We start from the raw sequence: 24,790 nt of genomic DNA on the forward strand, positions 1-24,790 counted from the left end.
ATCATGTGCCTGGGCCTCCACATCACATCTGATCTCTCCTGGTCCATGAACACCTCCCACCTGGTGAAGAAGGCACAACAAAGGCTCTTCTTCCTCAGGAAACTGAAACGGGCTGGACTCTCCTCTCGGTTGCTCGTCAACTTCTACAGGGCCACAACTGAAAGTATCCTCTGCCTTAGTGTGACAGTGTGGTATGGCAGCTGCATGGCACAGGAGAGGAAACAACTGGCACGGGTGGTTAAAACTGCACAGGGCATCATGGGATGCCCCCTTCCTGACCTAGACTCTATATATGCAGGCCGGGTCAGGAAGAGGACAAGATCCATCGTCACGGACCCCAGCCATCCGGGCCACAGACTGTTTGTACAACTTCCATCAGGAAAGTGGTACAGGAATATCTAGACCTCAACCAACAGACTGAGGAACAGCTTTTTCCCCAGGGCTGTCAGAGCTATTATTACCCCCAGCAGCCCCTCACTGGAGTGAGAGACTGTGAGGACTATGAGCCACTGCACACTGCACTTTGTCCACCTTCACCTCCACCTTCACCTGCAATTTCTGTGAACTTAACATTTAAGTACACACATGCTTAACTAAATGGTTAGCTATTTGCACTCAGCATGAACCAGAGGACCAGCTGTTTGACCTCCCTTCTGTATGGCATCTCATCACCACCTTGGATGAGGCTGATGACTAGTCTGTTGTCTGTTAACTTCAGGAGTTAAACAGACCCTTTCTGTACAGGGCATCTGTGTTGGTGGTTCAGTCCAGTTTTTTGTTGAGGGGCACACCCAGGTTTTTGTAACCCCACCCCCGGATGCTCAGTATCACCATCTCCTTGGTCTTGCTGGCGGTGATGTGCAAGTGGTTCAGTCCACACCAGTCGACAAAGTTGTTGACGACTTCTCTGTATTCCAGCTCGATCCCCTGTGATACATGTCCAATGATGTATCACCAGAGAACTTCTGGAGGTGGCTGAGATTGTTTTCAGGCCTCTCCAAACCCCTCTGACATTGTTCCCCTGCAGATGAACAGCCTGGTAGCAGACGAACCAGGTTGTGGTCAGACTGGCCCACTGAGGGGAGGGGTGAAGAATTGTAAACATCCTTTGTGCTTACGTAAGTAAGTCCAATGTTTCACTGTCTCTGGTGTGACATACTGGGTGAAGGTGGGGAGAGCTGAAGACAGGGAAGCGTGGTTGAAATCGCAGCATTGGCCGAGGGGGGGATGTACACAGTTATCGCAGGTGCGAGAACTCCCTTCGGAGGTCATATGGCCGAATGCTAACAGCTAGCAGCTCTATGGGTGCATCTCATTTCTCTTAATTGTCATTTCCTCACTCCTTGATCCTCGCTCAAACCAGAAGTAACCAGTAACCAAAAGTACATCTGGTCTGCCGTCTTGTCAGCCGTCCCAAAGCTCTTATTTCTGCTCCAAGGAGCGAGGAGGGATCTAAGAGGAGCAATAAGCAAAGATGCATGAGTGCAGTCTTTCAACTGATCACACAGCTAGCAAGTTGCAGTGGATGTCTGGCAGGGCCACGGCAGGAGATCCAACTCTAATCAATAGGCCGGGTTCAGCAGCTCTCCACTCGGACCTGCGAGACGAGAAAGCACAAAGACTCCGGGGAGAAAGCCATTAATGTGCCTTGGTAGGACAGGAATACATACAGATGGAGGGGGGAGAGGGAGAGATAAACAGAGAAGCTCTGTGTGTCATTGGAAGTCCCCCGGCAGCCTAATCCTATGGCAGCATAGCTAGGGGCTGGTCCAAGACAAGCCTGAGCCAGCCTGAATTGTAAGCTTTATCAAAAAGGAAAGTTTTAAGCCTGCTCGTAAATGTAGAGAGGGTGTTTGCCTCCCAGACAATAGCTGGACGATGGTTCCACAGGAGAGGAGCTGATAGCTTAAGGCTCTGGCTCCCATTCTGGTTTTAGAGACTTTAGGAACCACCAGTAAGCCTGCATTCTGGGATCACAATGTTCTACTGGGGTAACAGGGTTCTATGCGCTCTATAAGATAAGATGGTGCCTTACCATTTAATACTTTGTAGGTAAGGAGAAGGATTTTAAATTCTATTCTGGATTTTACAGGGAGCCAGTGTGGAGCAATACATCGGAGATGTATTTTCCTCGTTTTTGTCAGAACATGTACTGCAGCATTCTGGATTAACTGGAGAGTGGGGGGACAGCCCGATAGTAAGGAATTGCAATAATCCAGCCTGGAAGTAACAAATGCATGTGTAACCAGACATTGCCTCCCTCCCTGTCACTGCGTAGCGCTGTGACAGGTTTCAACACGCTGATTGCACTGTGCACACCTTTTATATTCAGGTGGGTGGCCTCACCCCTCTCTATGTATGTAAGCTCGTTAGGAGCAGCCTTTCAGGACGACGTCGGGACCAAAAAAAGACGAGACACTGAAAACGTGCTCTGACATAGAGACACCAGGTAGCTGCGCCACCTTCTATTCTGGTGTGAGATTACACCTCTAACTGAGTTTAGTAACCCTGAATTCATGGGGATTATAACCTACATTGTGTAACCATAATATACCACAAAGTATTACTATTTGGTGGTATGGCATTCAAGCTTCATAACACTTGATAAGAGTTTGGGTTAATTGGACCATTTTTCTCCTTCCCTCTCCTTCCACCTTCTTTCCTCCTTCTAGAGTCTACAGCCCCTACCACGCTGACAACAATACCAAGACTAGAATTGTCATCAGCTGTGACTTCAGTCTGCGTTAATGTCTTCAAAAGGAGCTTGAAAGTTAAAACTTGCAAGAATATTATTGGACTGACTCAAAGGTGGTCCTTGGCTATGTGAACAACTATGGCAAGAGTTTTTACACATTTGAAGCCAACTGGATCTAACACATAAGATCTAGCACAAACCCTGAACATTGGCGACATGTCAGCTCCAAAAACAACCTTCTTGATGTGTAGTCAGCTGGGTTGAGTGCAGTTCAGCTGAAAGAGTCTAACTGAAAGAGTGTAACTCTCGACAAGTGGCCAACGAGTTCTCATGGCATGATTTAAGAGTGATGTCTCAATCAAAATATATCTGCCTGTGTCGTCGTTGTCATGTAGATAGCTTCAAGCTCAAGTTAGTTTGCCAGACCAAAGACTGTCAGATCCAAACGAGCTGCTTGGGTTTAAGATAATTTTGTTTGGATTTTTATTTACAGATAATTTAGCCTTTTCCGTCTTTGAACATCATTGTGCTATCTCGGACATCCTTTAAAGGACAGAGCATGTTCTTTTCGAGAGTGAGATGAGAAGATGAATATTACTGTCATGTTTGTGTTTTAAGTACAGAGCTGGAGTCAGGAGGAGATTGAGAAAACACTTACAGCTCTGTAGTTAATTCACAGACATGAGATTATGAATGTTCTACCCTCACATTTGGAAAGAAGCTATTTAAGGTGAAGACTTGGGTTAAGCTTAGGTAAGGTATACCTATTGTTTAACATTATATTCTGTTAAATAGTGTGTACAAATTAAAACAAGATGCAAACAACACGCAAATCCTTACACCTGCCCTATATACAGTATATAAAGAGGGGGATGACAGTATTTACAAAGTGATATGAGGTTGTTTTTATGTACAATTTAAGCATGGATTGTTTTAGGTATGTTTGAACAAAAGGCCATTCCTGTTAAGAATTACTTATAATAATAATAATAATAATAATAACAACTACAACTATTCCACTGCATGCAAGACAGAGCTAAAGCCACGGCACCAGTTCTATCCCCACTGATCTCTTCCTTTTATGACAACCATGTCACCAAGCAAGGAAGACATCCACCTGTTCACAGATGAAACCCCTTCCATTGGCTTTTAATTGTTCTCAATCCTGGCTCATTGCTACATGCTCTCCACTCAGATTTTCTGTCTCCGCTCATAGGTAAAGTCTCAGAATCCATGTTCCTACCAGCATTCTTTGGCCTTCTATACTGCACAGCCACTATCCTCTTCTACCAACCATCTCGACATGCAGCCATGTCTCAACATCTCATCCATTCCTTTGACTCTTACTTACCACCCCTTATACAGCTATACTAACCAGTCCAATTCACCTTAACCTGTCCCCGTCTTTGACTAGATTCATTCCTAAGTCCACATGAACCTACTGATGACTACATACTAGCCAGTCATGCATCCTCCAAGATCCTCTGATGGTCTGATGGTCTCAGAAACGGCCAAGCGTCCTGCGACTTCACCACCACCTGCCATAAAATCATATCCAGATCCAGAAGACACTGGACATCCATTCTGCTCTGGAGCCGCCTCCACCACTTACTGGCAGACATCAGTAATGCCCTTCTCTTGAAGTTCCTTTGGGGCTTTAACTGAAAATCTGAGAACATCTGAAGACACGGTTCCCCCACTCTAAGCCTCAACTCCCCTGGCTCCATCCTGTCTCCATGGCGGCAGCTCACACTGGTCCATCATCACACTCCATCCCTTCATCCTCTCATCCCTTACTCTTCTTCCCCTACTTTGTCATCTCTATACCCTCATCCCTCGATCCCTCATACCTTCACCTCTTCATCCCTTCATCCCTCAAGCCCATCCCTCTTTTCCTTCATCCCTCACCCCTTGTCCCTTTATCCCTCACCCCTCATGCCTTCATCCCATCATCCCTGGACCCACATCCATCCCTTCCTTCATCCCTTGACCCTCATCCCAATGCATTTTCTTTCATCATCTATGCTCTTGTCCATCCGTAATATACATTAAAGCATATAAACTTGCGTCTTATCAGCATGGTCTTTGTCAGTGAAAGGGGCATCCTTAAAAGGCCAGTTGTTCATACGCAAAGATGGGGCAAGGTTCATCACTCTCTGATTGTATCAAGAATATTACTACATGACCTTGGGAGCACTGTGTAAAACTGTTGTTGGTAAAAACAGTTGCAAATGATTGCATTTTTTAGGGTTGTACAAACAACTATCCGTGCATTAGTTTGTAACTGAAGAAAATCTGATGATTGTTTTTTTTGTTTTTTTTTCTCGAATTTCACACATCAGAGATACTGATAACCCTGAAAGGGGCAAGTTATTAATTCAATTCAATTTTATTTATATCGCGCCAATCACAACCAAAGTTGTCTCAGGACACTTTATATATATAGGTACAGACCAAACTCTTTATCTACAGAGAGGGATAATTAGTAATCTTAAATATGTGTATGTATGAAATAGAATCAGAACTTTATTTATTGGCCAGGTATGTGCACACATAGCAGGAATGAAGTTGTCAATTTACTTGCACATGCAATTTACAGCAAAATAGAAATAGACACACAGTCAAAAATAAATATATAACTATTATGTACATACAAGTAGTTCAGAAATAGGTGTATATAATAATATATATATATATATATTAAGTAACAATGACCAACAACATACAATGTCAACATACAAATCAAATGTTCTGTAGATTGTAAACAAACAAATAGTGCAAGTAGATAAATAAATAATTATAATTGTGTGCTGAAACAAAAAAAAAACTTGTTTTTTTGTGGATATAATAAACCACATGTAGCTGCTGTTTAATCCAGGACACTTGGTATGTCACTGTCATTGTCTTGAATTATAGGCATCACATGCTATTGCTCAGGGTGAGGATTATACCCAATCCATCCTGAAACAAGTGTGCGTGTGTGTATGTGTGTCTAAACAAGGGCCAAGGGGCTGTGGGTGTAATCTAGGAGCTCATTCGCTAATGCCACACTGCCTTCCATCTCTTACATGGTATTACGGGTCTTCCTGCCAGTAGTGACATCATTAGACATCTTGTGGGAGAGCAAGAAATGAACAAAGAGCTGGAGCGATTTCTGCTAAAACTTAACACATGACACATGTAGTCAGATGATGTGCTCCACAGTAATAGAAAGCCTTATCTGATCTGATCGTTTTCAAGTGACGGTCTCAAGGGCCGAACTATTGACTTTCTCCTTCCCTTTCACTTTTAACTTCCTTTCACTGTTCTGCGTCTAGAATAAAAGCATCCATCTGATCTGAGGTCAAAGGGTGTGACCCCAATCAGCCAGAGTGCCTTTGAGGGTATGTGCCTGCTTCAAGGGTAAAAGATGAATCTCATTGTTTTTAATGGTCATAGTCCGAATGGCACTCTTCTTCAAAGGCCCTTTTACTGAGCCATTGTAACAACAGACTTTTCTACTCATAGTTGCGCTTCATTAATCTCTCTCTCTCTCTCTCTCTCTCTCTCTCACACACACACACACACAAACACGTTTCCACCACTTTTGGGGACATGACATAGACTTACATGGAGATTTACCCTAACCATACCCACACCCACTACTTGGCTAACCCTAACCCTTACCTAAGCTTAACCCAAGTCTTCACCTTAAAATTCCATGATTTACATTTTGGGTACTTGCATTTTGTCTTCACAATGTGACTGCGTAAACATATTTGTTTCCCCACAACATGAGTATACACGGACACACACACACACACGCCCCTCCCTCTGTCTGTGACATCTCCGAACCAGCACATCTAAGTCCAAAGTTAACATCCACGGCGAGAAACCACACTCCTGTCCCGGATCATTATGAGAGGAAGCCCCCCAACTCCAACCATGGAGGAGGAAGAAACGAGAAACGGTGGAGGCACTTACTACCAAGCTCTTTAATCTGCGTTAGATGCTCAGAGTTGTTAGCAAGGAACCGGAAATGCAAACTTCAAAATAAAATAAATGAACGCATTATCTTGAGTATATCAAGAATTATCTTCAAACTACCATTCCTCTAGCCGATTAAAAAAAAACATTATTTTACGTATCAGTTTTTGCATCAAATGTCTGCCAGATAAGAATATTACAATGTGAGGGGAAAATTAATTAATCCAAATTAATGTGACTCACACACAAAACACATCATCAGCTGCAGCTTTCAGTTTATAATATCCAGCCTTGACTGTTAAACATATCTTTGTTTGACTATGTACAAATAATATCTTGGACAGAAACAATTCCCTTCGAGATAAATGATGCTTAATCTTCTTCTTTTTTTTTTTTTTTTTTTTTTTTTGGTTAGAAAAAAAATCCCAAACGTTAATATAAAACCTTTACTTTGAAATGTGAGACCGGACGTTTCGGCTTTAACACTTTGGTTGACTTTACAAATACATCCACAAGCCAGTCATATCTTCTATCGTCGAATAACCTGAGTACGCACGCAGCGCATCTCTCCGTCTCTCTCCTCGGCCCGCTTCAGTTTCTTGTACCTCTGCCACCACCGGGGGTTCCGCCGGAACGCTCGCTGAATGAGGAGCGCCATGGCCCGCGTGGTGGTTGAAGGGATGCCGGAGACGGCCGTCAGAGGAGGAGTTATGCTGAACAGACGGAGGAGCAAAGCCAGGCGGAGAAAACGAAAGGAGCTGTTTGCTTTCCAGATGTGCTTTGCGGTGATACTGCTGGGGCTCGTTCTAGGGCTCCAGTCTGTGGACCAGAAAACAGGTGAGGGGCAGTTTAAACATCTTGGTCTGTCACTGGAAACCAACCCAAACTACATGTTTCGACTGTGCAGAAGATAGCATCCATACAGAGTTTGTGGCAAGCAGGAACAACAGGCAGTTTGGAGGCAAACGGGCTGTTAGAGAAACATTCAATCTTGGTTGTATTTATATCTATGAATTTATTTTGTTATCTTTAAATGAATTACAAATGAGCCCTACTGTGATTAATGTTAGTATAGTAAAGTCAGAAAGTGTTGCCACTGATGTACCTGTATGTTAGCATGAGAAATAATATAAAACATGGATCAATACTGATCTAAGTAAGATCAGTATTGATTAATGAACAACAAAGACACTACATCCCTACAGTTATGACAGTAAATATTTTGCAACTTGCCACTGCACAGACTGACAAAGACATGAAACGATATACTTCCCATTAGGATTAGCGCAGCTATATTAGATCAGAGTTTTTGTTGGGATGCAGCTCTTTGTGTATCAGTGCTGTAAAAAACAAATCAACAAAATGAGTTCTTGTAGCTCAGTTTCTATTAATAACAATCCTGGAAATGGATGGTATATCAGTGACTATGCTGTTCTGTGTTGCTTGTATCACTTAAAGGTCCAGTGAATAGGATTTAGTAGCATGTAGTGGTAAGGTTGCAGATTGCAACCAACTGAATACCCCTCACATCACCCCTCCCTTTCCATTGGTGTACGAGAACCTGTGGTGGCCACGTATTTCGCAAATGTATGCAAAAGGCATTCTCTGGAGTCAGTGTTGTACCAGTGTCCATTCTTGGAAACTGTACAAACATGAGGCTGTACAGGATGGAAGAGGGTCCACTCCTTCTGTAGGTGTAAAGAGCTCATTCTGAAGTCACGAAAACACAGCAATTCCAGGTGATTATACACGAATGAACCACAATTATCAATGTTATATTACATTTCTGCTGTATTATGCCAAAAGAGCCTCCTAAATCTTACACATTGGCCCTTGAATAGAAATCTACTTGTTCTACCTTCTCCTGATAGCTACAGTTAACAGAGGACAGCTGATAAGATGGATATGAGGTGTCATTTTCTAGTCTGACTGGTAACATTGATTACAATGACAATTTTAATGACAGCCTTCTTTAACTGGAAAGATGATTTAGACAATGCCCTGGCAGGCTGGAGGTTGGCTATGGAGATTGATACTGAGTGTATTATCACCAAACATCCAAGCCGTTTGCAAAGTAGGTCTTGTTAATGATTAAGTCAGTTAATGTTACTGAATATTACCAATTTCAAAACCAGACAGTCCAGTGATTTCATCAGGATGTAAACAAATCTGTTGCAGCTGTATAGAAACATACTGGGGACCAGAATATTTCCATCGTTGTTTTTGTGATTTTTAAATCTTAAATGAACTGTCTTTGACCAGAGGGATTGCCTGTAGCACAGTATGATTTTCTACATATAGTGGTAATTGTTCACTAAATTGGCAGCTGAAGCACTCACTGATTTGTTTCTGATAGTGTGCTGAATCTTCTGTTTTTGGGGATCACACAGAGGATTAGACAGTGACTTGATTGCAGTGGCTTTATGAGAATGCCAGATTCTGAAATATGTGACTGGGAACCAAGACATTCCCACCAGTGGCACTTTACACATGAAAACAGTCATGAGGTTTCTCAAGACTGGTGATGAGTTTCTGTGCTCTCAGTTATAGTGCTCATCGTGGTGTACATCTGTTTTCATAAGTGTGTGTGTACTCCCAAGACAACTGCAGTGAAATTAAATAAAATGCAGGACTGAAAGTATTAAGATGTTAATAGTTAAAAGAAATTTGATCATTTGAGTTTGTGCTTTGAGTTTTATGTATTTGCACAGGTGGATTGCAACCAAATGACCTACACATAACAACAAACAATGTTGTTCCTAACTTACAAAACAATGAGTTTTGTAAGTTAGGAGCCCTTATGTCTTGCCTGTTTTTGTGAGATGTTTGTGAAGATGAAGGTTTAGTGTGTAAACCTGGGCAGTCGAACCTCCGGCATCCAGGTCGTATACGATCCTGCCCGTGAAGTAGTTAACCCTCTGAACCCCAAGCAGTTTCTGGGCATTTTTAACTCACTGTGGGCTCATTTTCACCGCAATATATAAGTCCAGTACCTCTATGGAAACAGCGCGATCATGGCTAGAAGTAGAGAGATCTGCAAAATGTGTTCTTATTTAATAACAGAGATATAATGCTATAAATCATAAAAAGGACAACAAAATTAAGTTCTATTTCTTTAATTATTTATTTTCTAAACACTTAAGAAAAAGAAATCTACATATACAACATTTCTACAAGCACCCACAAGTGTTACCAACATTGGAAAAATAAAGTGGGTGCTCCACATACTATTGATATTGAAATATTTTACATTTTTGCAACCTGTACAAACAAACAATGTCTCATCTTCCCCTCCTGGATACTGGCTTCATCTCCTGTCGTTCAGTAGACTTTTTGCTGAATCGTTGTCCTGTGACTGGTGGTGTCAATGTAGTCATTCAAGGCTTTCCAGTTGTGCCTAGGAGTGCAGAATTTGATGGGTTATTTTGCATGATCTGGTTCGTGAAAATGGTTTCTTTTTCTTTTCTTTTTTTTTTTTTGCTAAATTTTAAATGCAACATAAAAAGTCTTGAGAAGAATAAATAAAAGAATAAAGTGATCTTGATGAAATACCACCTTTTTAAGGTTACATTTAATTTGAGAAGTGAAGTGGCCATAGATGGAATCCCACCCATGGTTGACCCACAAAACATTAACTGCTTTGGTCAAAAAAAAAATGAGTTGTCTCAGTCTCGATGCAGGTGATTTAGTTGTTTGCCACTGTGTCCTGTATCAAGAGAGCGTGGGCACATTGCCTGAACCTTAATAATGTAATGACAGAATATGGAGATCTGGTTTACTATTGTAAACTGTGATGGCTAATCCGTGCAAACATGCTCACAGTTTCATCAACTGACGGAAGAAGTAAAGCAATTGATGGAGATGAAGGGAAAACCTGTCATGGAATTTTGTGTTAGCAAGTGGCAGTGTGATTTGGCATTCATGGTGGACGTTGTCAAGTACGTTCCAGAGCTGAATGTCAAGATTCAAGGTCCAGACCACATTCTCAGCTTTCTGTTTTCAAATGCGAAATCATTTGAGGTAAAATTAAAGCTGTGGGGGGCGCAACTGGAAAAAGGCAACACTGCATTTTCCTACTGTGCAAGAACAAAAGCCTGCTTTGCCATCTGAATATGCTGCTGAGGGTGAAAACTGCTTCAGGCATGTGGTGAGGTTCAGGACATGAAAAGTTAACAACAGGACCTATACATATTTGCTGTGCCATTTAATGTGGAACCAGCTGATGCCTGACAACCTATGGTATGAAATTAATGAGCTGGCTCAAAGCCAGGTACATCTTCCTTCATCTGCTGGACTTCCATAAACTATATGTACATCCTGAGGATTTTCCCATGCACTGAAGTTTGCATCTCTTTGTTTGGGACAGCCTACTGTGAGCAGTTATCTTCAAAACTGACTCTTGCAAAGACTCGGTTCTGCTGACCCAAACTAGGAAAACTGCTGCGAGTATCATCATCACTACCATCTGATATCAAACACCTAGCCCAAAGAAAAGCAGTTCCAGCCATGTCATTGAGGTTAGTGTTATATATGCGCCTGATAATTAGTATATGATAAGTATGGCCCCTGAAAGATGTTATAAAAATTAAAATAGCCCCTAATAGCCTGTCTAAACTGTAGTATAGTGAAAATTAGGTTTTCTGAATTACAGATGTAATAATTTAAGTTATGGCAGTTCTTTAATTGGAAAAAAAGTGCTAAACATTCCCTGGTTCCAGCATCTCAGATAATGCATACCATACCATAAATAGAACAGCTTTGTGTTTCGGACTGTTTGGTACCTGAAATTCAGTAGCGGCAGACCTTTTTATTGATACTTTACTTTCTCTAACAAAAGTATGATTTCAGTTGAAAAAAATAAGTCCAAACTTTCAATTTCAATATTATTATTATTTACTTACTTGAGTATTTGGGTGCGATTAAAATGTGTTTCAATTCGTCCGATGAGTCCGGCAGCCTTTCTTCGATCTCAGACAATGACAGGGTTGTTGTGCTGCTTTGTCGGTGGTTTAATGGCATGCTGGTCCTCGTAGGCAGTGGAGGAAACAGTGGAAGGTTTACTTACTTGAAAGAGAGTGGGGCCTAGAAGTTCCCCATCCCATTCTTGTAATCTGTGTCTTCCTTGTGTGTGTTAGTGTTAATGCTAGTAAAGATGCTAAGCTAATGTCAACGAAGACAGTGAAAAATCCAGTCAGCTAATTAATTTCCTGAAGATGCCGATGAAGCTGTTCATACCTCACTAAAGGCTTGTTGTCCATGAACAGTTCAACTTCTTTGGCGCTGGATGCAGGCATCAGGTGTGGCTGCTTCAGGAGGGGGTGCAGTATCTAGATGTGCTTTATGTTTGACGAGGTGTTTCCTCAGGTTAGACACGTTGCCCTGGACAGATTTTGCATTTCATATTGCAGATATTGCATTGACTGTTGTCTGCTCAAAATTTCGACGAGCCGGAGGGGTGAGGCAATCTCGCTGTCTCTTGCTTTCTGCAGGTGTCTCTCTCACCTTGATGTGCTCTCAGGCTCCAAAGATTGGTGACTTGATACTTGGTAGACGTTTGTTACCCAGCCCAAGTTTTAACAGGACTAGCTCCAATACATCCTTATTGCTGTGTCTTTTGCTGCTTTTCACTGTTGAACTTTTTTAATATTCTGTGGTATTTTGTAGATTTCTTTTTAATTTTTTAATTTTATTCACTTTTAAACTGGGAAATTCTTCTCTGCATTTCACCCATTACTGTTTTGAAACACACACATGCACATGCAACATGCAGTGAAACACACAGGAGCAGTGGGCTAATGCCAGTCCGGTGGGGGAATCGAACCTAGTAAGAAAAATCGATGTATGAAATGTATGGATCCCAAATGTCAGAGTTTGAAAATGCAGCCACCTCACTAATGTTCAACTATAAACCAGCACAAAATTGTCAATTACCAACAGCAACATTCTGAACAGACACATTACGAACACTATTGTACAAATGCTAATGTTACAAAGTGACATTGGTATAGAGTGTGTCTGTGAGATGTGCACATGGGAAAACTGCATCTGCAAAATACCCGTCAAAACCAGCAATAAGATAAACTAACATTTCTTTAGTGTCCAGGTTATCCTGAGGCTATATTGTTAATATTACAGCTGATAATATCACTGTAATATATAGCCAAATATAACACTGTACTTCTGCAGTTATTTTGGAGACATGAAAGTAGTATAATCACTTCTGTTTGTTTAATCAGCTTTACTCTACACAAACAGTAATATTGTTATACTATTACTTTCAAATGAAGTAACTAGTGGTATGTTAAGTATTACATTATGGGATTTGGATGCTAATTAACAGCATTTTGACATGGACTCTCACAAGGGAAACCAGGATCTCCTCTGATGTCAATCGCTTGGTTTCCATCCAAGAGTATCTCAAATTTTAACGGAATTTCAAGAAAAAATGGCAAAGAAAATGGGAATGAATGTTTTTTCCCTCCAGTACTATCATGTCATTATTAGGAGTTTGTTTATTTAGATAAGCAGTAGTTGTGGCAGCAATTCCCCTGTCAGATTTTGCCATTTCCATCAACCTTTTCTCATGTGAGTATAAAAATATGTTGATGGAAATACGGCAAGTGATAGTAACCCTCATGCCACGCTGAGGCTTTCAAAGGACACACACAAACACACGTGTTGGGGTGTATGTATATTTCACAATGCCTTGCTTCGCTTCATGATGCTTTGGACCGACACGTGGATGTGCACACAACTGTCCTTATATTCCCTTGTCCTCCATCTGTCCTTATTTCAACAACCATCCCATTAACTCATCCATCCACATCTCACCTCCTGAAAACACAAGGTAAAAACCAGGTCCAGGACAAAAGCACTGTACAAAGGAGGATTACAGAAACACATGTTACTGTTGCTATCATCTGGAGGTTTTAGTATCATTGAGCCTTCGTACTCAAGCTAAAGTCCCTCCATCCTCCATCTGTGACAATCCCTAAAAGGCGTGTACCAGTCAGACAAATGGTCATGCTATAGAGAAGCCACTAATGGCAGCTTGGTATATCTGATATACAGCATTAGTCTCCAGATGATGTTATTACATAACTTAAAACTCTCGTGGGTGGGTCCCGTTCTCTTTGCACGCTAGCAGAGGATGGGAGGGGAGAGCAAAGACGCACAGACGGAGCACTTTGCGCTGATGACGCCTGAGGTCTCGGAGCCGAAATGGACAAAAAATGATAGAGATGGACAGCAGTGGCAGTCATGGAAAGAGGTGGAGGAGGGAGATGCTGAAGGATGAAGAAAGTGATGTGGACTTGGGGCAAACAGGCACGATGAAGGGCATAGCCTGTCCGTGTAGAAGTGGATGAAGTGAAAATGGTAGTTAAGGTTGTCATGAGTCAGAGAGCAAGTGGAGAAAGAAGAGGGGGGATGGAGAGAGGTCAAGCTTAAAGGGACAGGCAGCACAGACTCTGATTTTATTGGAGTTGTTATGAGATCATTCTGTCTTTTTGTCATTCTCTCTACCCTAAATATCAACTGCACAAGGCCTTTTCTTAAAAAGTTCAAACAAATAAAGTTCAAACAACAATTTGGGTCTTTTTTGGGGTGTCATTTGTCATCACTTATCACAACAATGTACTCACCAAGTTAATTGCTGAGATCTGTGATTGTGGTCACAGCGCCGAATAGAAGCCAAAGGGCCAAGAGACACAAACTCTTAAACAAACCCCCAAGTCAGCCAGTGTATTTTGAAGGTACATTAGGCAAAAAAAGTTTCAGTTTTGAACTACTGAATTTAGCAGATGTGCACACACAGTTGCCTGTGCAGTGAGGGATTATTTGATGTTTCAGGTGTGCTCACCTTTAGCTTTCCCTCCAAGGTTTTGATTAATTAAGCTGAACTTTCAATTTGCTAACAACATCTCAGGTCATCTGACCACTCTTTTTTTTCTTGCCACTGATCTGGTTACAGCGCAGTGACGTTGCCACGAGTAGGTCTAACTCTGATCCTTGTAAACTACAAAGCTCAAACTTCCAGTCTTAAAATCACACATTCTCTTTTGTAGCAAAGTGAAGTGAATTCTACATTAGAACATTATTACTGCCATAAAAATATGTTACCAACACTTCAGGAAGTCAAGCAAAAGTGGGAAATATAAATATAATAATGTATGCAAAGTGAATGATGGATATTCCAGGTATTTAGAATTCCATGTGCAATATTTAGTGCAACAACAAATAGACTACGTTAGCAACTACTTTGATCAGTTTTGTCATAACTGATAGAAATGATTGCCCAAACTACAGCTGCAATAAAGTGGAATTTTCCTTTAAGCAGCAGTTCAGGGCCTGAAGTAGTTTTACACTGACCACAGAAGGTTGAAACAGTACATGTAAAAGTATTTGATAGGAAAAGAAAGTGAAAGCGCCATCAGCTAAACCCGAGCAAAATAAATGACCAAGCAGTCATCAGACATCTAAAGCAGCTCTATTACAGGAACTTTAATATTCACTTTACAGTATTCTACGTATTAGTTGTGGAACTCTTCTACCTTAATTCTTTCATCTCCTTGTTGCCTTTGGGCAGATTATGACATTTCCCACACATAGACTGCTGCTCCTCCCTGGGCGGTGCCTTTAATGTGTGATTGACAAATTCATTAATTGGCTTGTTAAACTTCAGAAAATGCCAGCAGAGCTGTGGAGATACACAGGAGGAATATCTTCTTCCATTGGTTGCCAAAGAAGATGGCTGATAGTGAGTGGTGACTGAAATATTCATTGCAAGGAATTTTAAGCCTTTATAAACAGCAAAAATTAATATTAAATGAATAAACAGAAAATATGTATAATTACTGGTTATGAAGCATGTATTTATGTATGTATGTCACCTATGTATGTATGAATGTATGTATTTAAGTTTGTAGGAGAAGCACAGCCCAGGGCAGCAATGTCCCACGCTCACGTCAGAGGATGTTATCACTTAAAAAAAATAAGTAGGCTGATACATTCTCATGTCATGTAGTCACAAATGTACCTGTTCTCTTTGCTTTATTATTGGTCCTCTCCATGTATTGTGCTGCAGAACAATTCATGACATTTTTTACCAAATATACCCTGTTGGTGCCCAATATCCAGTATAAAGCAGTGTTTAATGCCAGTACAGACAGCCAGCTAGCAAACACTAGTTTTTAATGTCAGGGCATCTTATAATACTACTATCAATACTGTACGTGTGTTTTGGTTTGATTTTGTCAATACCTTATTTTGAGGAATAGATACATAATGTTCAACAAATCCCTTCCTTTTATTTTGGTCAACAACAACTATAAGTAATGTTAAACATCTTCACTTATAGCAGGCATGTCAAACCGACAAAGGGCCGTGTGGCTGCAGGTTTTCATTCATTACACTCGTTTTGTTTGGTGTGCTCCTCCTCGGTTGGAACGAAAACCCGGAGCCACACGGCCCTTTTTGGAATCAGTTAGACATGGCTGAATTACGGACTTATATAACAAATTCCTGTGAGTTTGAACATCGGGTTTAATGCTGTTCAGTGCTGTAGAGAAATTATGAAGTCTTTTAGAGGAAAAGCAAATCTCATCAAGCAAATCAGTGCTAGCTTGTAGTTCATGTTTCAGTCAGTACCAGAAGTACTGAGGCTCCATACCAGACTCAAAATCAATCAGCTAATGATGTTAATGATGTTAGGTTATCATGTAGCATCATCCACAAACACACATGCTCTAATGGACATACAACTCTACACACAGGACTGTGTCTAATTCAGCTGCATCTGGGTCAGCCTGTGTGAACAGAGAGCAGCACTCCCCCAGTCTGAGACAGTCACAGACAACCTCTCTCTCCTTTTTCTATCCACCCATCCTCCTGTGTCATAGTCTCTCAAGCATCCCCTCCATCTCGTGGTCTCTTTGCTCTCATCTTGTCCCTCTCTCCTTCCATTTTGGAGGCACTCAGCTATCATTTGGGTATATCCCCCTGTAGCTTTAACACTTGTACTTTTCGTAGTGTCCCAGCCATGCAGCAGTTTTCTATTATCCCTCTCTCTTTTTCATCTGTGCTTCCTCCCTCCTGTATCATCCAGTGCACAGCCTTCATAGGTCTGTTCACCGAATTTACTAATGTAAAGCTGAACAGTTTGTTGACTTATTTATTTAGCTGTTTTGCCTCAGCATCATCCCATATCTGCGTCATTGTTTTTGAGTTTAATATGGTAATCTGTTTGACCAAGCATGCTTTTGGCTGTGGCTCAGGAGGTAGAGCTGTCTCAGAGCAGTCGTACACCTCTCAGAAGATCCGTGGTTTGATCCCTTACTTCAGCAGCCAACATGAAAGATAGTGAACTCCAAATTGAGTGTGTTAATGCTTGTATTGCGCAGGTGGTCTAGCCGCCATTGTGTGAATGGTTAAATGTAGGCTTGTGTTGTAGAAGCACTTTGAGTGGTCATCAGACTAGAAAAATGCTATATAAAAACAGTCCATTTATCATTTAATGCTGATTAACCTAAATGGAAAAAATGTATTTGTACTTGTGTCTTTCTGAATAGTGCAATAGAGGATATCAATTTTAGATACCAGTGCTGTTACCATGCCTGTGTTTTAGTACTGATGCTTTTTTCCACATGTTAATTTTAGTCATTTAGTTTTAGTCAAGGAATGGCTGCAATACAAGGAAGGAACAATATAAAAGGAGCAGACACCTAGAGATCCAGATATGGAAGTGAAGTATTAGCTGTCCTGGCTGATGCAGATGCAGTAAATTTTCCCATAAAACCCTTTTTAGTGAAAAAAAACCCATCTCTTGTAAAAATCGTGATGGATAGGCTCTGCAGATGTGCAATGTTGGTGGTTCCACATTGGACCACCATTTGGTAGAGGCAATAATGTTCCCCACAGGATAAACTGCAAAATCTTTAGTGATACCCGTCACGTTTCATTGGGCGCCATCAGCCTCAGTTGAGATCATAGCACCAGCTACAATGCGTGAAGTGCTCACCAAACTCTCAAATGCCCACATGGCTAGAACAAAAAGCAATGGGTATTTTCTTTATTTTTTCTAGATTCTCCATTATGTTCAGCAGGTAGCCACTAGCTTTGTTTATCTGCTGTTTGATGCTGGGCAGATAGTGTAAACTGGATTCATCAAAATGTTCATCTTTTTTTTTTTTTTTTTTACTGCAGTTGGAAATGCAGTGTGTGAGAGGGGTGAGATGAACCTAAAGTGTAAAGACATGAAACTAAAACAGTGAAAATCACAGCCAGCACCTGGTCCATCAGGGAATAGAGGGCATACAGACAAGACCTAACAGCTGGTCCTTTAGTGTGGTCAGAGCAACCTGGAGCTGAACATGCTCAAACCTATGAGATGACAGTGGACTGCCACCAAGCAGGACAAAAACAGATGATGGACTCTGACGGGCTGGAAGCATCACTGCAGAGACCTCATATCCTGCTCCAAATTCTCCCATCTGGTAGGCGCTACAGATCACTGAACGGCAAAACAGCCAGACACAAAATCAGTTTCTTCCCATAAGCCGTCACCCTGATGAACATTTTGCAGTCATATGGTGTCACTAAGCCTCTGACACCAAATCATCCACTGGCTGCCATTATAATCCAATAATGCAGTTTTTAACATGTACGTTCACCACTTTCTGCCACAGTCAACATAAACACATATTGTTTATTTTAGATTTTTGCACTATTTTTTGTTTGTTGAGCTCTATTTTCCTTTTGTGCATAGTAATGAGTTTGTTGAATGAATTTCGTGTATGTGGACAACCCTTGGCCAACGAAGTTGATTCTGATTCTGAGTCCCGTGAGGCTGAAACACATTAAAATGCTACTTACAGTTAAAGGTGGACTGCAGATTAGGTGATAATTCTAGGTGACACCTTTGACATTATGCATTGTGATTTGCCCCATTGTAAATTTAAAATATTGATCAGCAGCTTTTACAACATTTTAACCAACCATGACAACCATATAAAAACTTGAGTTAGTTAGTTTAGGGGTGGATGATATGACCTAAAATTTAAATCACAATATATCTATATTTTTTATATATATTTTTTTTCTATTTTTATATTATATCACACGGCTATAAAAATAATTGTAAAGCCACTACAGTGCAATCTAATGCAGTACATTGAAGAGGGCACAGTAACTACATGACAGGAAGGAGGTGTGTGTGTGTATGGGTATGTGTGTGATGAATGAAACAGAACATGAGGTACAAATGGTCTGCTGGTGTTCATCAGGGACTACAATATATGGATTTCTTTCCCTCTCATTTGCATTTTATTACAGCTGCCTCATTTCTCTCTCTCCCTGCACTTTGTTATAGGAGCTGCTTTTTGTAGGCTTTGTGACAGAGAGTGAAGATTTAGATTTAGAGGGCTTTGTGTTATTGTAACAAGCTGATCACCTGCTGGTGCCTGTCTTCTGCTGGGTCAGAATGCTTTGAATCATACTGTCCTCTTCTCTGACTGAGTGATGGACAAGAGTACAGTCTTGTTGTTCAGCTCAGTCGTGCCAGTACTGTAATACTATTAAAGGCAGTGACCACATGCAAATATATGAATATACATAAGGAGATTGTTGGTTTTAATACAAAATGAAATAATGTTTGTTAATGTGAAGGAATTGTTAGCACTGTTGTTACCAATGAATCAGTGCACATGCAGCCTGAACTCATTGTTTTGGTCTGGTGATTCTTCCAACATCTGCGTATACAAACTAATTGGTTGCAAGCTACCCAGTGTGGGAAAGAGACATTAAAAGGCCAGTGACATGTGGAGCAGAAGTCAGAAAACCTAATTTACAATCCATGGGTTTATGTATGTACATGTCAGATGTTACCGTAAATTGTATTCAATGCAAATAGTGCTAAGTAATGAATATTGAATTGATATGAAGTGAGTGGTTATGTACAGTGTATGCATGTGCAACTCTGATTTCAACAAAGGACGCTGTGTAAAACATAAAACAGAATGTAATCATTTTCTAATCCTTGTGACGTGAAAACAGTACAAAGGCAATAAATGTAATGTTTTACAATATATGCTTATTCTGATATTGATGCCAACAATATGTTTCAAACAAGTTGGGACAGTGGCAACAAAAAAACCTGGGGAAAAAACCCCTGTTTGGAATAAAGGTTGACCGATTAATTGGTCTGGTTGATTAATCTGCGCTGATAGGACGTTTTCCAAACCGTTGTTATTGCTGGAACTTGGCTCCTATAGTGAACAATGGCTGCGCAAATGTAGGTCATGGGAGGTATATCGTTGTTTTGCATGGATGTCAAGGTAATGTCATTGTGTACCTGAGATAATTTAGGCAACATGTAAACAGCTTTACTATGTGATCGTCCCACACAGAAAGGTTCCCAAACAGCATTCCAACATGAAGCAGCATGAAGTCCACTGTCTGTTGCTCGCACTGTCCTTTGTTTTAACTTGATGACTAAATGTCCAACAGTCTGTTTTATTCTAATAGTACACGAACCGAGCACACCACCACTAGCCAGAATCGTTTTTGCGTTCTTGTGTGTACAGAGCTGTTTTGTGAAATTAAGGTTGTGGTTAAGGCCTTAGTCTGTGTGTTTGGCTGATTAACTGTGTACAGAATGTTTTTTGGCAAGTGAAGACTGTTTTTTACTTGAGTTCCTGTGGCTGAGTCACACAGTTGAGTGCTTCTGCCTGGTGGTTACTCCAGTTGTTACAGTGTTCATCAGACTGATGGTTTGTGGAAAGAAATCGTTGTGTCTGGTTGTTTTGGTGTACTAGTTGAGTCGCTTACAGCTAGTCTCAGTGGATTTCTCATCTATGAATGTTGAAAAATAAAACTTAGACCTGATAAAAATTGCTCTATAGCCATTTGTGACAGTGCAGGCTAGCCTTGTGAGAGCCCCAAATCCAAATGTCTTCCATCTAGCCTGTTGGAAATTATGTTTTGAATGGCCTGGCTGGTTTGATTGATGTGGAACTTTTTGGGTTGAGAAATTCATAATTTCTGTTTTTTCAGTGATTTGACCTATTTTTTACCTTTAAATCCAAAATGGCCAAACTATATTGTGTATTGCCAGCCATTACTGCTAGAGCATCCCTCTCCCATTGATCGTGGCTGGAGACTAGTGAATGGGAAGTGCTGAGCTGTGCGTCACACCTCTTACCCCATGCCCCGTCAGCTCACACATGACTGTTCAGATGAGAGTAGTAGTGATGATGAGAGGAGTGAGTGATGTAGAGTAGTGGTTCATTAGTTCATTCACTAAACATTGCAAATTCCGATGAAATACATTGTACTTCAGAGCTACAGAGTGTTGTGACCATTTTTGGAGAAAGTGTGATGAAATTTTACGACTAGGAGCACCACTGCAACTTGCAAATATGCCCCCTGTTTTCTTTTTAAAATCATTGATCCACTTCTTCAATACATAGGCATTTGTAATGCCTGGATCAGACTACATGATTTTTTTTGTCTTTAATGATGGTCACTGTGTCAGATCTAACAATCACAGTGCCATAAACTCTTGCCATGCCTTGGTTGGGTGACTGGCAAGACAATATGTTATGTAATGACCCCAACTTCTACAAGGAGCAGGCTTGGCTGTCTTGGCTGCATCAAACAAGTGACTTAACTTAACGTTCGATCTGGAATTAGCAATGATAAACATTTCCCCCAGTTAGGACTGGGGATAATGCTATGACAGCATAGCCAGCTACTCACTTGGCTGATGAAGTGCTTCTGCTATTTCTCACCAACATTTGCCTTTTTTGACTCAGACGAGACTCCTTCAAGAAAACGTCAAATGGGCAGGGGTACTGTTGGCACAGCTCAACAAACGTTTTTCAAACAAACCTCTTTCATTGTCCCATCTGACAGCAGCAACCTCAGTATCCTCCTTGTCTTTGCCATGGTTACCTGACTGCGCTCTGAAGTGAACACCTAATTGGTAAGCACTCAGGAACATGTCGTGGGAGATTGTCACTAGTCGTGTCAAGACAAAAAAATATATATTTTCCTCAGGGTGTTTTGGGGTGTTGTGGGGCATCCCCGATGTTATACAACAGGTTGTTTAGCATGTCACACTACATGGGTATAGACGTTCACGATCGGCCACAACACTGGTAATTGGTTGGCCACGTCTCATCCAGGCACCCAGGAGGCCTGATCCACCCCAAGCAGAAGGAGATGGATTGAGATGGCCCTAGGACACGGGGTGAGAGAAGTGACCCATGGTTTATAGCAATGCAGGATAGTGATGATAAAGCCATTCACATGAGACTATTATAATAATATGTTGTGTTGCATGTTGATATAAGTGCTGCTCCTAACTTTTGTGTTGGTGCGTGTTAAATTTTTTTACTACGCAGCACCAGTGCTACTAGTAGGAAAGATTAGTCCATTTGGAGCTGAAAATTGTTCATATTGGATTTGAAGTTAAAAAATAGTTCGATAATCAAAACAGTCTCAATTATAAATTCTTGAGCTGGCCCATACATCCTCTGCTGAGCCTTTTTGATAATGAATGATGTTGAATGGCGATTTTAGATCCTGGGAGACTGTGGACCCCAAAAACCTGAAGGTTTGCACACCAAACAGACTGCTGTTGAGTGTGGTATGGGCAGTAGGGACTAGAGGTGTTGGAGGACATGGTGCAGCCCCATGCTGACAGCATCATCTGCAAACTTGTTTGCTCAGTAGGCAAACTTCAGGGGGCCTGCAGTGTCCTACAGGTGGGTCAACACCAGCCTCTCAAATAATTTCGATCGAATTTCGATTCAATCCTGAGATAGAGTGTTTCATGGGGACCAGGATGATAGTTGAGTATTTGAAGCAGGAGGGGACTCCAGTGATCTGTTGAAGATCTGTATGAAGATGAGGGCCAGTTGGTCAGCACAGGCTTTCAGATGCAGGGTGACGTCCCATCTAGGCTTGGTGCCTCCCCGATGGTCTGTCTCTGAAAGAGCTGACACACATGCTTTTTGCAGATCCAGAATGCAGGTAGGGGGCAGTGGGGGAGGGGTGGCAGGCACTACAGTGTGATGATAGAGTTGGAGCAAGCGGTTGGTGTAAATCATGACTTACCAAACCTGCACTAAAGAACATGCCACAAGCCATCGACCAATTGATGGTCCTCCACTGTTGGGGGATGGTTTCCTGTAGCTTGTGATGCATTGCTGGTCTCTCCATGCTGATACAGGCTGTTGTTATGCTGTTTTCAGCTTTTCAGTGTAGGTCCCCTTTGCTACTCTCTGGGTTTAGCTGCAACTCAGGGATTGTTGTTGTATGCATAGTGTCAGTGTTCATTCAGGTATGTGGCTGTAGCCTCAAAAGCAGTCAAAGGCCTGTAATCCTAGCTTTGCCTTGTTGGCCCATAATCACATTTACTTTTTAGAAAGTGATGTCTCATTGTTTTTTCAGTGTTTCTGTTTTTAGTAGCCCAACACTATTTCCAATAAGCCCTAGATCATTGCAAGTTAAACATGAGAAGAGCTGATGGCCAAGTCGAGCAGTCAGGGCTCGCTCAGATATGAACTCATTGCATTGTGTTTAGGAATCTGTCTGCACGCTGGTGCCCAAATGTAAATAAATGAAGATGTAAAATTGCTGCAGTTTTACAAAGTCTTGTACAGCTGAAGTGATTGTAGCCAATCTGCAACTGTTTTGATCAATCAGCACGCCTGGAATTAAGTCATTTTTTGAGCAGGCCACTTTGGCCTTTGATAAGTACAAAATTATTGGGGCAAGACCAACGGAGCAAAATCAAAAATTAATCATTTCATTTCATTCAAAATGGCATCCAGTCAACAATTGGGAGTCAGTGTTTTGAAAAGTACTACTGAGTTTATTAAAACAACAAACAAATCTAAATGTTTGACTTTATCGAAAATAAAGTCTGATTTTTTAAAATAATGTGAACAAGTTATTATATTCATTGTTACTGTTATAAAGGTAAAATAAAGTTTCCTTAAATAAAATTTTAACACCCATGTAACGATTACCATTTGAGTCAAAGATTATTAGAGTGTCACAAAAATGACAAAACACTTTTAAACATGAAACACACTGATGAGAATCTTCTGAAGGCGAGATGAATCTCGTGTTAGATACACATCAGACACAGCAGCTGACAGTCAGAGGAAGTCATGTTGTACTGAGGAATGTTAGCTGTTTCTGAGTGAATAAATGTTAATGAGAGAAGCTGCCTGTATTACTCATTTCAGTCATTTTTGAATCATAAATACCATTTATTTGCTGGTTTAAGTTATTCTCTTTTGCATCTTCTCTCTGTTTTCTATCATTGGAAATTGAATATCTTTGTGTTTCGGACTAGTAGTGGATATGGGGTATGGGGGGTTGTTGCTGGTATGAGTGGGTAATGGGGTTAAATTCCTCTATAACAGCATATGTAGGCCTAATTTGTATTTTGATTTTTCGTATCTGTCTCAAAGACCCAGTTTTGATTTAGTTTTTTAGCTAATCCAGCAAATAAAATACCAGAAAAATCAACACACTTCGTTACTCTGATGCAAATTTCACTATTGATACCAAACATCATGTGATGTGTTTCCTGCCTGAGGAGACTTGGTACGAGCACTCAAGCTGTTATGCCACAGTTGGAATAAAAGAATCACTTAAATTATGTATGTTTTCTTAAATGAATAGTGAGAGAATATCATTATGGAAAAACAGCTGTTGATAAATGTAGGGCTGCAACTAATGATTATTTTTGTTGTCGACTAATCTAGTGATTATTTTTTCGATTAGTTACGATTAGTCACAATTATCTTCTTTGTTTACAAACACCTATTTTGGGCTTCTGTTTAACCTAACTTGCTTAATAAACCTTCACACCTGTGAAATTACCCTGTTGTACTCTAACAGCATACACTTTTAAACAAATATATTAAAATAATGACACATAAAACATGTATCTGTAACAGCTGATATATCAGCTGATATATTTTTGAACATATAATGTCACTGTGATCACAACAAAAAATAAAATTAAATAATACAAACTTAAGTGCAAGTGGCAGCAAACAAAAAATATTTGTAAAAAAGCTGCAGTTAACCAGCCTTGCTGGTTGAAGAGGC

At 40.8% G+C, this 24,790-nt stretch overlaps 1 protein-coding gene across 2 annotated transcripts in view; it reads left to right on the forward strand.

Annotated features, from left to right (window-relative positions):
* The first annotated feature begins 7,196 nt into the window (after positions 1–7,196).
* LOC121613563 (sodium/potassium/calcium exchanger 3-like) overlaps positions 7,197–24,790 on the forward strand; it is a 98,417-nt gene continuing 80,823 nt past the window's right edge. For both annotated transcript variants that reach the window (XR_006007206.1, XM_041947014.1), the window contains exon 1: positions 7,197–7,498. Coding sequence is in view for 1 of the 2 variants with exons in the window: in XM_041947014.1 (XP_041802948.1) it covers positions 7,306–7,498 (193 nt within the window). In the remaining variant the exon portion in view is untranslated. The remainder of the gene's footprint in view (positions 7,499–24,790) is intronic.

Source organism: Chelmon rostratus, chromosome 11, assembly GCF_017976325.1.
Source record: "Chelmon rostratus isolate fCheRos1 chromosome 11, fCheRos1.pri, whole genome shotgun sequence".
NCBI lineage: Eukaryota > Metazoa > Chordata > Actinopteri > Chaetodontiformes > Chaetodontidae > Chelmon > Chelmon rostratus.